General features: G+C 42.0%; 2 protein-coding genes across 11 annotated transcripts in view; both read right to left on the minus strand.

Annotated features, from left to right (window-relative positions):
* The window catches only part of LOC135936231 (TBC1 domain family member 5-like), a 32,606-nt gene extending 21,578 nt beyond the window's left edge, over nucleotides 1-11,028 (minus strand). For 2 of the 4 annotated variants that reach the window (XM_065478978.1, XM_065478979.1), the window contains exons 1-6: nucleotides 10,875-11,028; nucleotides 10,004-10,191; nucleotides 9,727-9,939; nucleotides 9,488-9,668; nucleotides 9,155-9,433; nucleotides 9,030-9,095 (exon numbers count right to left, since the gene is read on the minus strand). In XM_065478978.1, coding sequence (XP_065335050.1) covers nucleotides 9,030-9,095; nucleotides 9,155-9,433; nucleotides 9,488-9,668; nucleotides 9,727-9,939; nucleotides 10,004-10,186 — 922 coding nt within the window. In that variant the 5' untranslated portion in view covers nucleotides 10,187-10,191; nucleotides 10,875-11,028. Of the gene's footprint in view, nucleotides 1-3,843; nucleotides 4,582-9,029; nucleotides 9,096-9,154; nucleotides 9,434-9,487; nucleotides 9,669-9,726; nucleotides 9,940-10,003; nucleotides 10,192-10,874 lie in introns of those variants that run through there. The other 2 variants (XM_065478977.1, XM_065478974.1) reach the window with 2 other exon arrangements.
* Nucleotides 11,029-11,527: 499 nt separating this feature from the next.
* Nucleotides 11,528-15,994, minus strand: Hrb87F (Heterogeneous nuclear ribonucleoprotein at 87F). 7 transcript variants are annotated; one of them, XM_065478983.1, is made up of 9 exons: nucleotides 15,827-15,994; nucleotides 15,580-15,618; nucleotides 14,998-15,161; nucleotides 14,602-14,942; nucleotides 14,094-14,429; nucleotides 13,900-14,034; nucleotides 12,902-13,087; nucleotides 12,752-12,841; nucleotides 11,528-11,671 (listed from the first exon to the last, which is right to left on the minus strand). In XM_065478983.1, exons 1-8 carry the CDS (start codon nucleotides 15,860-15,862, stop codon nucleotides 12,771-12,773), a joined length of 1,308 nt encoding a protein of 435 aa, XP_065335055.1. In that variant the 5' UTR covers nucleotides 15,863-15,994; the 3' UTR covers nucleotides 11,528-11,671; nucleotides 12,752-12,770. The 7 variants fall into 7 exon arrangements, with proteins under 7 accessions (XP_065335055.1, XP_065335053.1, XP_065335054.1 ...); XM_065478981.1 differs by having other exon boundaries at nucleotides 12,899-13,087; XM_065478982.1 differs by lacking the exon at nucleotides 11,528-11,671 and adding an exon at nucleotides 11,994-12,647.
* Nucleotides 15,995-16,227: the final 233 nt, after the last annotated feature.

The following is a 16,227-nucleotide window of genomic DNA, read 5'->3' on the forward strand; positions in this document are numbered from 1 at the left end:
TGACTAAAGACTACCGGAGTTGGCCGTGGATTTTCTCTAAGTGCTTTTTAAGATAGCACAGACTGGAAAAACTGCGTCTGCAGAGAGGGCACATGGTTTTGCCGGTGTGGCTTTCGAGGTGCCGCTTGCAATCCTGCTTGTACAAATAAGTGCGCGCACACACACTGCAATAGTAGCGGCCGTCCTTTTCGATCATAACAAGGGGGTGGCGCAGTGCATCTGCAAACAACAAAACAAACTCAAATCGACTCCTCTGCTTGGTCGCTTATCTGATTTGCATGATTTTTTTTCATCTAAAAGGGTTAGTTGGTTGGTTGGTTGGTATAATGTAGGTTGGTCACTGTCAGTCAGTTTTCAAAAAAATTCAAAGCGGCGACTGCTTGTGAATGGTCTTTAAGTGTTTCTTAAGGTTCCCTGGACTACTGAAACTATGAAAGCATATGGAACACGTGGTTTTTCCCAGGTGCATGGCCAGGTGTTTGGAGCAGGTGCCCTTTAACGTGAACGAGCGACCGCAATAACTGCAAGTATAAAGGCCGTCCTTCTCAATGACCGTTAGAAGTCTGTCGCCTGGCGGATAGCGCGCCCACTTAAAATCTGCAAAAATAATTCAACGCAATGCTCAGACAACTTGGCATCAGCTTTTGGTTCAGCTTGATATAGCAACCAAACAAAACGAAAAGTGATCAGGTACACCCCACTAGGAACAGAAACTCGTCTAGCCTAATGCTCTACAAAAACAGGGGCATGAATCGTTTATTTTGGTCTAAAATCGCTAACTGTATAAAAAATGCTGCGGTTTGCATTGCTATTGAAAAATATAACATCCTCGGTCCTTTTCGCATGCAATTTTTCCCTGATCAACAGTATCTCTCTTTCTCTCAACAGAAGAAGGCCCTCTTGTGCACCGTGTCCAAGTGCCGCTTTAGGTGCGGCTCGTTGCTGAGCACGCGAAAGCAAATGGGGCAAGTGGTGGTGCCGAGGTGCAGGGCGAAGTGCTTCATGCAATTTGTCTTTTCGGTATAGGAGCGACCACACGCGCTGCACGAGTAGCGGCCGTCCTTCAGGATTACTTTCAGACCCGCGGGGTGCACCCGGTCTGCAAAAATAATCATTGCCAAACTGAGCCAAATCTGTGGTCAAGTCACACGGTGAGGCATTTCATTATCCAATCACCAAGCTTTCTACAGCACAGCGTCACCCTCGATTCCCTTAAAATCGCAACGCTCGATCGCGTGAAATTTGCTCTCACTATCAACATATTATTCATAAAGCATTTTATTATTTTATTCAGAGAGAAAACTTTTGGCAACTTTCGTGTGTTCCCTGATTGTTGGCGTTGGGTTCGATTTTCGCTCGGTATTTTGTTTATTCCCTTTCGAAATGAAATGGCAGCAGCTCGCGACGATGACTTAAAATCGATTTATTTTAAAATTGCACACTAATATGCACACCGTAAACAGTGAGAATGAAAACACTATTCGGGAATGACTGTTTGCGATCGCACGTAAGAACAGCAATCAAGAGGAAAGATACATCCGAGTTAGAGAAGAGCGTATGTTAGACTTAGAATCACATCAGTTCTGCACGGTCTCGACAAAGTTCTGCAGACTGAGGTTCTGGTGGATGGTCTTGATGTGGCGGATGAGGTGCGACTTTTTACTCAGCACCTTTCCACAGATAAAACACTTGGTTTTGCCGAGGTGGACGGAGAAATGTCTCGTGCAGTACACCTCCCTGGTGAAGGGTTTGTTGCACGCGCTGCAGTGGAACTTGCCGTCCCGTTCGATCACCTTGAGGTGGTAGTTGTTGGGCCGCAGGTGGGCCGAGCGAATATGCCGTTTGAGCTGCGGCTCCGAATCGAAGCTCTGGTAGCACACAGAGCACGTCGTCTCGGCGAGGTGAGTCGACAGGTGCTCCGAGCACTCCATTTCCGCCGCGAACTCGGCCTCGCACGCGCTGCATTTGAACGATCCTTGCGTCGCGACCACCCTGAGCCAATCTTCGCTGTCTCGAGCCTCAAATTCTGCAAACACCAGACCACAAATCGCACATCAGATTTTTGCACATTCGCCCCCGTTTCGGGACTGCTGCGTGCCAAAAAACACACATTCACTCGGGCAGCCGACACAACAAAAAGCGGAATCCCAAGGTTTTCCTCCCAACCCTCGGCGTTGCTTTAAGATATGGCTCAGGTGTGTTGCGCAATTTCGGTTTAAACTTGGCTGAATTGGCTCTAAGTATGATTTTGTGTGAATCAATATCTCTCGGACTAATGCATGAATTTTAGTTTAAAATATGAGCTCGAAGGTATATTTTTTTCTTGGAAGCCTAAGCTTGTTTCTTCTTTTTCTTCTTCAACATGGTTCTTGTCCAATTCCTTTAGCTCCTCCATTGGGTCCACGTTGCTCCACAAAATTTTCCTTGGTTCGTCTTCTTATACCAATAAGTCCCTTCCAGCTGTCAACGGCGATATTCGTTGTGGGCAAATCTGTATAGAGGTGTTATTTTACGTCTTCAGCTATTTGCTCTCCATGAGATAGTGCAGAACAATTTGTGCTGCCGTAGGCATGATCGCCTCGCATCGTAGTTTGTGTGTACTTTAATCAAACGGTTTTTCGGTTGAAATTAATGAAATAAATAGCTTTGGCTAATTGTAGATTTTAATTTAGTGAGCTTACGACCGAGTATCAATGAATCAAGTGCAAAGGTTTCAAATTACTGGACCCAAGTTTATGTACGTATTAGTAACATTTTATTGCTATTTGGATTTAACCAAACCAGATCTACATTTAACCACTTTAACTAAAACTGTGGACAGACCAACAAAAGTCGAATTTAAAATTCTCCCTAGCCTCTATGACGTAATACTTTCATATTTTTATGATTTCAGCAAATATTTTATTGATGTGAATTGGTGTCAACAGCAAAATTTCGAATTGAGCGATGACAGCTTTGAGGGAATTAACATAAAAAGCATAATTATGCTTTTGTTACAGCTAATGGCAGTTCTTCAGATTCGTAAGCTAGCTATTGCGTGACAAATTTTTAACTAACAACCTCTTTCATTAGTAAGAGAAGAATACCCTCCGGCTTCTTAACCGTATGGCAAGTTAAATTCAAGTTGATTTCTTTCTAATCAACTTTGTTGGAATCTTATTGAGCTTTTGAGGTTTTAGATTTTATCTTGCGTTTTGGTAACAAACTTGCTTAGGCATAATTTTGAACTTGAAAAATGCTTTTCTTTTACTTTTTTCGATTGATACCCTTTGTTTCATTTCTGATAGATTTTAGTTGCAGAGCTATTAAAAATTTGTCACACTTGTCTTGGAGTCGGTAGCGCTCACCATCCTCCAAATAAGGTAAAATTACAAACTCATAAACTGCCTTTGATTTCGTCACAGGCCTAGAGTTTAATGTTTTCTTATTACTAAGCGGGGGTTTTTTGTCACTAATATGCCATTCCAAATCTTTAAAGCAGTGTTCCTATCAATAGCGACTCCAACAACGGCCCTGAATTGATCACAAAATATAGGGCTCTCAACTTAACAACGTGGTTCCCAGTAAATTTTGGAGGCAGTAGTTTTAAAACAGAGACAACCCAATTTGTGTTAATGCTAACTGAATTCCCAAGTTGCAATTTCAACTAGGGAAAAGGTTCCGCACCAGTTTTGATAATCAGGTAAGCAATGTTTGTTGCAAATACATAATTAAATTTAAAATAGGTTTACGACATTAATTTGAAATAATTATGAGCCGGTTAGAAATAGTCTTTGCTGAAATTAGATTTTTTGGCACATGGCAATAGATAATTGTGAATTAACGGTGAGTGGAACAAACGAGTTTCTGCTTGAACAAATCAATTCGGTTTGTGCTCATGTTCCCTATACAAATGTTGCATAAATTTAGACTTCCGTTTAAAAGATAAAGAGCAAAGAGGGCATTTGTACTCCAAATGTTCCTGACTCTTTTTTCCCACCTTCTTCAAAATGGTTTGGTCTGCATAGTGGTAGGAGTATAAATGGCTAACCATATCACTGTTTCGTGAAAAAACTCTCTTACAAATAGGGCAAGTAGTTTTCCCTTTATGGACATCATAATGCAAACTTAGAGAATTTTTTATCTTGAAACATTTTGAGCACAACTCACACTTGAACGAGCCCTTGGTCGCCCGTACTCTGTACGGGGGTCTATTCTCAGCTGATACAGACTGGCCATTTGGTTTATGAGAGGAATTAATCGCACGCGTCTTCGCCGCATTTTTGGCAAATGTCTTCTTGTATTTATATTTTTTCGATATCTGTTGCACCGCACACGAAGCGGGTGTTCTGTAAGTTGAGGTTTTCCGCGTTGGCTGCACTCTTTGCGGCTCTGCACATTTCGACCCTCTTGAACTTTGGCGCTGGCTCCTTCGTATTGGCAATGGAGCTGATTGATCCTTGTCAAATGGCTTAAAATCCTTGATATCTGCCAGAGAGAACGTAGACACAATGATCGGAGTTGGGAATGAATCGTCCAGATCGACTACTTCGCTATCTTCCAAAGTCTGCCAAGTTCCGTCCATAACCTCGTAATTCATTTCTGCAAACAACAGCCTGTCAGTTTATAATTGTTTCGCCTAAGACAGGCACCGTGACCTAAATGTAGGTTTAATAATAAATTTGGGACGATTATCAGCGGTATCACCAAACCACTTAGCACTCAGTCATGCCCTATTCCCCCTATCCCTAGCCTCCACTAATTTTCTATATTTAAATCCATCTAATGCCGACCTCAATTCAATTCTAACGTATTTTAAGAGACAGACACCCTATATCCAGACGTGTGCATTGAATTTTAACACGCTGTGGATCCTTGAGGATTTCACAAATTCATCAAAGTATTTCGGGCAGCGCCATTGGGTGCCAGAACAGATTCGGTCTGCTTCATTAGTTAAATGAACACGTCCCTCGAACCATAGATTCCACTCGTAAAATTTTATTTCTCTACTGACAGTCAAATTTATGTACATTATATTCGATGAGAAGGCAAACAGTGGCTTTGTTCACACGGCGCACTGCAGCCGGGCATAAAGAATAAATTAATCTATCACTGTAAACTAGCGTAAATGCGTTAAGAGCCACGTTAGCGTGAGTTTCGTCAGTTGAAAGTAGTAGTAGTAGTAGTAGCAGTAGTAGTCCTTTTCCCGTGTACCGACTTAATGTGCGTTTTCATATTATCGCGTCGGCTGAAGATTTTAAAACAGTGCGGACACTTGGTTTGGCCGAGGTGCAGGGCAAAGTGCTTTTTAAGGCTCGCCTCGCTGCTGAACGTCTTGTTGCAAACCGAACACGTGGTCTTGCCTAGGTGAAAGGCAAAATGATTGATCAGGGTCTGCTCGTGCGAAAAGTCGCTTGTGCAGACGCTGCAACAATAGCGCCCGTCCTTTTTGATAACCGTTAGTAGTTCCTCGCTCACGATAAGCTGTTTCGGCGCCCCCTCCTCGCCCACAAAATCAGCGTCTGCAAAAGAGAACCGGCGCTGAATGGTCAAGTCTATTGGTTGCTCATTTGATTTGTGAGAACAGAACAGCCCTCCGGACACCAGTGACATGCGCCCCCGCTCCTTCTATACCACACACTATTTGCAAGGGTAGCGTGAACAGCATAAATAAGGGGAAAGGAGAGTCAAAACGAGTCGCTCTGTGTATTTCGTTTATTTATTATTCTCTTCAATAAACTATAAAATCCTAGTAAAATAAAAATTGATACTATGTTCAATAATATAAGTCAAAAGAACCGCTGCTTCTCTACGCGTTAAACTATATAAATTTTATGTATATATGTTTGTTTTCTTGTATATGTTTATGTATACTTTATAGTAGATTAATCTTATCTAACAAGAAGTTGCGTTCCAGTTTGGCAGCATAATGAGGTTACATGGTTGCATGTTTAATTGTCTTGAGAGTAACATTGTTGTTTCTTGTATACGTGTTGTAGTGGTGTGTACGATCTAGTAAGGTATACGAGGTTTCTTGTTGCATAACTTAACTTATCTTTCTATACGATTATCGTCATCTCTATCTACAGCGATCAGGCTATCTTATGTACAACCTTCATGTGATGCTTGAGGTAATAGGCGTTGCACAGACTTTTGTTGCATAGCTTGCACGTGGTAGTGCCCAAGTGCATGGCGAAATGCGTGGTCAGATTGGCGACGCAATCGAAAACTTTGTGACAAACCGAGCAGGTAGTTTCGCCTCGGTGTAGCGCGAAGTGCCTAATGCACGAGCCTTTGCTCATAAAAACGCGTTCGCACGCGCTGCATTTGAATTTGCCCTGGTGCTCAATCACGCAAAGCGACCGCGCCAAGCCTGGCAGGGACCGAGCTTTCCTGTGCGGCAAGTCTGTAAACAGTTAAGTGAACTTGGTTGTAGACAAATGGCATCACAAACATACAATTCATAACATACTAGCTAATTGGCCCCGCTGGGAAATGCTCTCTAGCTTCAGACTCATCTGAGTTTGCCACAGACTTGCGTGTGAAAATATGCATTCGATTAGGGTCTTTGATTGATCTGTACTCTCCACGAGAAAAGCAGCGTAGTACTTGCACTCATTATTATTGAAGGTGTGTAAATTCGACTTAAAAATTGCCAGATACGTCAGGCAAATATATCAAATATGTAGCCTAGCCTTAAAAAAAAGAATAGGAAATTAGTAGTTTAGCGTGCTCGGCACGGGAATGTTTGTTTTCTAGGAAAAGGCACAACTGATTCTTCGTCTCTTTCTCTTTTAGAGTGGCTGTAGTTCACGACTTTTTCGATTGATCACCGCGGCTTCGCTTTAGATGGACGTGGTCCATGTGGTATTTGAGCTGCGTCATGTTGCAAAGCTGCTTGCCGCACAGCTGGCACGTGGTCGAGCCAAGGTGGAACGGAAAATGCGCTTTCAGGTTGACCAGCGTGTCGAAAACTTTGAAACACACTGAGCACGTCGTGCGGCCCAGGTGGAAATCGAAATGCCTAACACACGAGCTGCGGTTTTTGTATTTGCGTTCGCAAGCGCTGCAATAAAATTTGCCGTCCTTCTCTATCACTCTAAGATCGGCGGCCGTCGCGTCAGGTTCCGCGGCGTACATGAACTCGTTTTCTGCAAACACCCACAAAACACACGGTTTGATCAGTGGAGCAAGAGGAGTGATGTGTTTAAGACTTGGTTTATTGCGTTTTAGGCGTAAAGGCGGCCGAGTCACTCTCGGCACAGAATTCACCGACAAGCGAGCGAGCGTCTTATCAAATTTGGTGAATCTGGTGCACACGTTCGAGGTGCACCTTCAGGTAAAACTCCCTGCCGAACTTTCGCTGACACACAGGACACGTGGTGGTGCCCAGGTGGACGGCAAAGTGCTGCTTGAGCGCGTCCTCATGACCGAAACTCTTATGACAGATGGAGCAAGTGGTTTTCCCTAAGTGGGTTGCGAAATGCCGCACGCACGAGCTTTTATTCAAAAATCGCCGGTCGCAAACACTGCAAGAAAACGCGCCGTCCTTCATTATGACCTTGAGAGTGCTCGAGTCCAACGGACCAACGTCTGCGAACAGGCCAACCCACAGCTTTTAATCCTCACAAGCAAAATCTATCTAAGCAAGTTGGTTTGGTGGTTTTAATAAAATTATCGAGTTCTACCAAGTTGGATTCCGTGTAAAAATCGTTTTATTATTAAGTCTTTCTCAGAGTTTACACATTAAGGGCTGGTGCGAAATTAGACAACACAGCTTGATTGGATTGCATCTATAGCGTGCGTGCTCCTTCTTTTTCAAGTCCATATAATCGTTTATTTACAGAGCACGGTGTCATGCAGTATACGAGCGCTGTTTAAGTCGTTCCAGTCTCACACTTAAGAAACGCGTCGCCTGAGGGGATGCCGTGCACGTGGCGCAAGTGTCTTTTCATGTGGCTCTTTCGACTGAGCACGTAGCCGCATATGTAACATTTTGAGGTGCCAAAGTGGATGGCCATATGCTTTTGACATGAATCACGGTGGTTAAATGACTTTCCGCACAATTTACAAGTAAACCGTGGTAATGTTCCTTCCTGAACCTCATGTGTAATAAATTTTGATGCCATTGAGTGAAACGAGTGGGCCTTGGAACCTGTGAACACAAAACCAACTCATTTCACTTCAACGCATAACAAGTATTTTTTTTTCACTATTTTTTACTTTAAACCCTTTTCAATTGACTCGGATCTCAGTTCGCGTTCACTCATCTCTTTCAGTTAACAGGACCAGTGCACACTTTAAAAGCGTTTCAATCAATTGGATAGTCACATCCAGTGCCTGTGCACGCTTTCTCATAAATCTCTACGCCTGACTAGTGACGTTTGAAACTGGGTCCCTATCCAAATGCCTGTCTGATTCTTATCCTTAGTTTTCTTTTTCATTTTCGTATGCCTAGCAAGTTTATCGTTAGGAAAATATGCCCATGTAAAGAATACAAAAATAAACTAGCACACACCAAAACAGAGGAAAGGCGTGGTTCATTTGCGTTCAATCAGTGCCCTTCTACTTTGGAGAGAAGCAAATTCCTGACTCACTAATCAAATGCATGTTCAATCATGACATTGCGTCATTGGCAAGTACATTTTTTATATAATTTTGTCTGTCAAGAATTTCCCAAGTGGGGGCCATTTTATCATTAACTGGCATCCAGGAAAACCAAGCATGCTAAAGTGAAGTGTTTCTAAAAAGAGACCGCTACTAAAAGAAAACTCTTTCAGCTAAACCCTTATCCTGAACTAAAGTGATGGGAAGGTGTGTTAAATGGGAGGAGAAATCACTTGCAGCACACCAATTTTTCCCAAATCCAGTAGATAGAGAACCTGGCCACAGTCTATCTCTCATTGTAAAAAGGAACTGATTTTGTAGGTTTGCATTGACGCAGAGAAACATATGGAGCCAGCCAATTTGAACGGAAATAAGGAGCAGAATACCGATTTTGTTAAAAAAGGAATGAACCACGCCATGAGATGAATAAAATTTCGGCCTACCTTGGATTCCTTCCTGTCCCATGCTTTCGTTTGATGGTCCTGCCATAACAAAGTTGCTCATATCACCTGCGCACATTACATTATTGATCAGTCTTTATTAATTGTCTCAAACCAATCAATGTTACCAGATTCAGATGTTGACAACATATCCATAACGTTTCCACCAAATAAGGAGTGGTCAGAGTTTGATGCTCTGCTTCTACTCGTTGAGGTGGTTAAAATTAATTGATCACTTTTCTGAATTTTAGCAATAATGCTCTCCTGCTCTTCCACTGCGTCATCAGCACCCGAGGCCTGCTCATCGTCGTCATCGTCATAATCAGGTTCTGTTTTCAAAGGCACTTCATCCATTTGGTGTGATTCTCCTTCCTCTCCCTCTCCTCCCGAGTTAGCACCTGCTGAAACTTTAACATTGCAAGATGTCAATTGAAATTCCACATCAAAGATTAAACACGTACCTTGCGCAATTGCTTGTACTTCAGCAGGGCTAGCTGTTCTCGATGGTGATTGCCATTTTCTTTTCTTAGCTGCTGCGGGGGGACCTGTTCTTGTTGGCGTTGATGTTCTTTCGTCTGATTGGTATGGAGACGGGTGTCCATCCTCGTCAAACTGAACTTCAGGGGCAGGTACTCTATCATCCTGCAGGAAAAACATCAAAATTTGCAACAAACTCGACAGAAACTTAAACCGATTGTACCTGTTGCTTGGCAGTCTTTTTAGTCTTGGTTTCAGAGTCTTTGTTACTGTTTGTGAGACCCTGAACTTGCAGCAGCTCTGCTGTGTGAAGGAATGATGCTAACTGTTCTTGCTCCACGTTGACCTCTCCATTGTACATGAAGTCGACCAACGCCATGAGATCATCATGTGTGACATTACGGAAAATTATAACAGGGTGTTGGCAAGGATTTTCCTGAAATATTGACGGTGCATGTTAGTAATATTGTTCTGCAACCAGATAGAAGAAACAATAATACCTTGAATAAGTCTTTGAAATAGGAACTGCACGCTGATAACAGCATTTTGTGGGCTGGGATTTTTTTTCCTTCGCAGCTGAGCGTGACATCGATCAGGTCTTTGTCACTCCGTAGAGATTCGAAAGCACTTGTCATGTGCCGTACATAGTTGTTCCATCGTAACGAGTACTGCTGACTCGCCATGGTGGCTGTAAACAAATTAAAAAACATCTGTCAAGTTATTTATTTCGAAACAAAAACATTAACTAACTGATAGCGTCTATGTTAAAATAAGTCGTATTCTCGTATTTACAAGCTTCGCTTTTAATGTGAGACTTGCGTAGATTCCAATTAAATTAATATTTGATAATATTTGATACATTTGAGTTAGAAATTAAATGATCACGAACAACGACCAATGAATCAAGTGTGCTACGTCACGGCGTGGGCTCCCCGCTAATGGGCACAGAATCCGGAGCCATGTCAGCAACGATATCGAACGAGCGCCGGCCGCCATTTGATTGAGCCCCATCCGGGGTCTCCGAGAGCCGCCATTTGGGTACATACGCCAAATGGAAAGTTTCACGGGAACTAAAAAAGTAATGAAATCTGGGACCCCAGGTACAAAGCTCTTAAAAATATAAAATTTTGGGTGAAAAATAATCAGTAAATTACTTTTTGTCAGTGACTCGGGTAACTCAGAGGAGAAAACTCAAATTCTGAGGAACGCTAATGGGCCTCTGGGCCTGAGCGTCACTATCGGCGGGGCAAGCGGCTTTTGAGGTCGATTGCCCGCGTGAAATAACTTGGCTCTTGCGAACTTACAACTCGGTTTGAACGATTAATTTTAGCAAATATGCATGCAACAACAATTAAGGAAATCAATTCTTACCCTAAATTCACTTTTGGCGACTTATTCTATGCAAAAATTCGTGTTTGCCGTCCTCCGCCACATAAAAGATCCCGCTCCGTCAACAATTTTCTCAACGACCAAGAACAGAGTGTAACGGGAGTTTGCGGAGTGCGCTTGCGTTGGAAGCAATCTACCAATAGCCTCACTATTCAAAGTCACGTGATCACTCAATAGCAACGCAACTTCCCTTTTTGCGACTTTTCTCTAAAGGATCCTTTCCAACGAATCAATGACTAAATGGCCGCTTTTACTGACAAGACCGTCCAAGTGACCAAAGCATTTTGTTCTTCTGTGACGTCAATTTAATTTCAATTCAGTAAATAATGATGATTCCTATAGTAGCTCTAACACAAATTGAGCATTAAATGAATGTTGTATAAAAATGATTTAAGAATCATTTAACGTGCGTGCCTGGTGAAATGGGAGATGCTCAGCTTAAAATCACTTCAGATGAATTAATATCTTAACTCTTTCACACGCAAAATGTGGGTGCGAAGTGTAGTGATCAAAACTGCATAATTATATTCACAAAATCTACAGGGAGCTAAGCAGTTCCTGCAGTTTATATTCGTGTATAAAAATGCACTAAATTTGATGTTGAACTTCAATTTAAATGAAAGTTCAAGTGAAAATTCATGTCACTTTTGTATGAGACCAATTGAATATTGGTTTATTACAGGAAACTTTATTTCATTTATTTCCAGTCAATGTCAGTCTTAATTGGTGCAGTCTTAGACGAAAGTCATCAGTCACAGCCTCTACAGCATAGAAAGAACCTGCAAAAATATATTTATTTAAAAAGCTGTCAATAGCTGCCTTACGCAAAATGATTTACACCTTTTTAAGCAAAAGATAGGAAATCTGAAAATAATTTTGGTGTTTCATAAATATAATTTTAATAAAACAAGTATTTTAATTTAGAGCTGATAATCAAATATAATTTTAATATTTTTTCGACCTAATGTTAGAAATGATTTTTTACTTGCCTGTCACTATAGATAAGAAACCTGCGTTTTAGTCTGCAAACCTAACTTGTCCTCAAAATTAATGATGGATGTAAAACATTGGTTAACATAAAATTGATAAAATTCTAGAACGTCCTTGTAATTTTTGTTGTTTATTCCCTTGCACAGTTATTTTACAGATTAAGGATTTTATAGCTATGGTTACATTATCCTTTTGTTTCACACAGTGTGCAATCTTCCTACTCTTAAAAGTTTCCACCACAAAATCATAACCCTCTTGATTGCCAATCAATTTCCTACAGCACAAGGGACCTGATTTTAGGAAAAATTCTGCTGTGGTAACTTTTAAATGCGGAGTACACAGTTAAGTGATGGTCTTAATGTATGCCTTAAAAATAACAAAAATTTTAGACCCCCCTTCAAATGCAATAATCCGGGAAGCTGGCACAAAACACTGAAATTGCCGAGTCTACACAAAACTGAGGTGTAAAATATTTTCAGCACAAATAGTAAGTTGCGAATTGACATTAAAACATTAAAATGTGTCACGTGTTTGAAAAGAAGACCTACAATCTTATAGTCGCGAGTAAGCATTGAAGTTCCCTGCGTTTAGATTTCTCAGATTTGATGATAAGTAATTCTTATGGAGAAACAACGAATGGATCTTGTACATTTGGTGGTGTAGAAGACATTGGTAGGAGAACTGTCTCTAGCTATCCTGGTTTGCTAGCTAGCTATAAAGACCACTATTCTGCCTCATCCTCTCACTGTCTCATCCTTAATAAACCTAGCCCCACATAAAGAAAGGTATCAATAAAATTCTCTCAAAGAAATTAAAAGTTTCTGGACCTCTCCTTAGCTTGAACAGCCCCTTGACAGAAGCGAACTTACCATCTGATTGCGGGAACTTTCAATATCTGCGTCCACCTCCGCCACCGCCACTGTAGCCACCTCCGCCACCGCCTCCTCCACTACCACCTCCTGAAACAGGTCACATCATATTAGAGCCTTGGCGCTACCTAACAAACGCAAAATCACCACTTGAGTAGGGGCCTGGTCTGCCTCCCATGTAGTTTCCTCCTCGCATGGGACCGCCGCCTCCGCTGCTTCCTCCTCCGCCACTGCCGCCGCCGCCACCTCCGCTACTGTATCCACCATGCTGGCTTCCCCCGCCATAGTGACCAAAGTTTCCATCTCCACTTCCTCCGCTAGATCCACCCCAGCCACCTGAAATTTCGATCATTAAAAGCTTATTTATGGGAATTCAATCACATTCAAATTTTACTGTGTCTCTTTTCAGCAGTAATTTTACTCTCCTTGATTATCACTATCTAAAACTAAAATCGTTATCTGGACTTATAGAGTAGTAGTTGATAGTTGCAAAGAAAACAAATAGTGTTTCATTCAAATCATTGAAATTATTAAACAATTGTACCAGACAGGTTTAAGCAAATAAAAAGACGGGATACAACAGTTAGCTTTGATCACTTTGACGAATTCAACTGAAGTGATTTAGTTTCATTACCTGGGAACTAAAGTGTACAAAGAATGCTTTATACACTTTACTGGGAACAGCACTTCAAAATCGGAAATAAATGGCAAGGAAGAACAGTTTAAACCCCATCAGTAATTAAAAAGGCCCTGCAAATTCTTTCGCACCTAAGCTGTTTAATTCACATGTTTTATTGAGTTTTATTTTCAAGCTATGCCAGCTTCCAAGTTTTGAAGGGGTTTCAGATAGAGGTCTCAGCCAGCCACGCAATACCACATCAGCTGCCTAAGCTTGGGTTGCGTGGTCAGCCACTAGCAGCCGTGACTTTGGCTAACCTGCGTTAAGAACGTGAGCCGTGGGGCACAAAGTAAAAAAAAAAAACAATTGTCCGGCGCTTAAGTTTTGTCCAACTTCATTTAAAAATTTAATCATCCCTGCCAACCGCTGGGAAAAATTTGGCTTGATTCCAGCCAGCCACCGTGGCCGAGATCACTAGTTTTGGACTGTAGTACGCTGTATCTAACTTCATTTCGTCAAGAATTCTCACCTTGGCTGCCGCCTCCGTGGTAGCCGCCTCCTCCGCCCTGGCTCCAACCGCCTCCTTGGTTACTCATGCCGCCTTGATTTCCCCAGTTTCCTCCTCCACTTCCGCCTTGATTTCCCCACGGATTGCCTTGCGATCCTTGAATTTGAAAATCCACGTAACTCAGGCTCAGTCAGCACATTAAAAAAGCAGCATACCGCCAGAGAATCCGCTTCCTCCTCCGCTTCCATATCCACCGCTTCCTCCGTTGTAATTTCCACCGCTGTTGTAGCCTCCACCGCCGCCTCCAAATCCGCCACCACCGTTGGACCACTGGCCTCCGCCACCTCCTCCCATTCCACCTCTGTTGCCCCAGGGACCAGGTCCGTTGCCGCCACGGCCGCCCATCATTCCGCCGCCACCGCCTCTTCCTCCAAAGCCACCAGAACCACGGTCGTTGCCGCCACCTCCACGGCCAACATTGGCCATTTCAGCCTTGCTCAACGCCTTCTTCACATCAACTCGCTTTCCACAAATATTGTGGTCTCGCATTACTGAAACATCGCAAGAAATTTACATAAATCTTCAGTACAGTTCCTCTTTGAGCTTTCTTCCATGAAGAAAATGCAAGCACAAGCAAAATGTTAACGCGATATCAAAAAGTAATACACGAAAACTGTCCGAAAGTCTTATGAAATTTTTGAGACCAGACAAGGTAACACTTACAGTACTTACAGCATATTTTGTCCACTGGGTCGTGATCAGTGAACTCGACAAATCCGAATCCTCGCTTCTTGCCAGTTTCCTTGTCAGTTACAACCACGGCAGAAGTTATATCTCCGAATTGTGTAAAGTAGTCGCGAAGCTCCTCCTCTCCAATGGCATCACTTAAACCTCCAACAAATAGCTTTTTCACTGTGGCTCCCGACTCGGGTTTATTTATGTCTTGACGGGGAACCGCTCTTTTAGGCTCAACTTCGCGGCCGTCAACTCTGTGGGGCCTGGCATTTTGTGCCTCATCCACCATACTGCTATCTGAGTATGTGATGAATCCAAAACCTCGAGACCTGTGAGTAGTGTTATAAATCAGCAAACTCTTTTCTGCTATCAAATTTGCACAACCTTTTGGTTTTGGGATCTTTCATAACAACAACATCTACGATTTCACCCCACTGCTCAAAGTAGGACTTGAGTGACTCCTCTGTAGTTTTGTAGTCCAGTCCACCGATAAATAACTTTCGGTACTGTTCTGGCTCATTGTTATCTCCTCGGCCACCGTAGTCGCGCTGTAAAAAAGATGCACTCTAAGTCAATTCGAAAAAAAAACAGGTAGAAAATTCCATTTCAATTTCTTAGCAAGGTTTGATGAATATTTGAAAGTTAAATTTAAAAGAAGTTAAACAAAGTATGACAAAAAAACGATTGACTTTTATCTTATTCTTATATAACGAATTGTGTATGTACATTTTAATTAAATACAACGTGGAGGAAAAGTATACGTAATTATATATCAACTTTCGTTAATAGAACAAGGTTCCATAACACAGGACCTGAAAAAAGGTTGATTGAAGAGATGCATACACATAAGTTATGAATAGTTTGTATGAAAGCTTCTTTGATGAAGGATTGACATTAGTGTGATTCCTCGATGCCGGTCATATTATGTACATGGATGTTCATAATTAAGAATTGCATGCAACTTACAGGACTTTTGGAACGCCCAGATTGGAAGGAATCCTCCATCTGGTCCAGATTGAGCATAAAACATATAAGTCGATTGATGGATTAAACAGAGAGAGCTATTCCATCGTTTCAGCACAATTGGTACCGCAGTTAACGAACAGTTTTTGGTTGATGGAAACGGAAAATGGGCACTCTTTAAAATTGGGTTGTAGAGAGGGCACTTAATTCAGTTAAATTTAATAAGCAAATGATTATTAAGTTAACTTACGTCATTTTTACTTGACCTGTAGTCTCCGTCACTCATTTTCGGATCGAATGGGACGGTATTTTATCAGTAGATTTCAAATTGAAAACTTGAATTTGTGATTCCGATAAAAATATCTCTTCCACGCAAGCGTTCGGTTCAGCACACAGTCACCTCCCCTTGTTTTGCTTGATGCCTGCCGTCGGCTCCAAACCGGCGTTTATAATTCACTTGCGCCATCATGTGGCGATGTCAGTAAACAAATATTTAACTTTACTGGAAGATTATCGATCGCCGTGGCGCCATAGTTCTATAAGAAGAGTATAAATAATGCTCTCCTTACGAAGTACAATGCATCAGGAGACCAGCAAGGCATTAAGAGACATCAATCTATCTCCCTTCTGTTGATCATAATTAATAAAAGT

The sequence above is a fragment of the Cloeon dipterum genome, chromosome 2 (genome assembly GCF_949628265.1).
Source record: "Cloeon dipterum chromosome 2, ieCloDipt1.1, whole genome shotgun sequence".
In the NCBI taxonomy this organism is placed as follows: domain Eukaryota; kingdom Metazoa; phylum Arthropoda; class Insecta; order Ephemeroptera; family Baetidae; genus Cloeon; species Cloeon dipterum.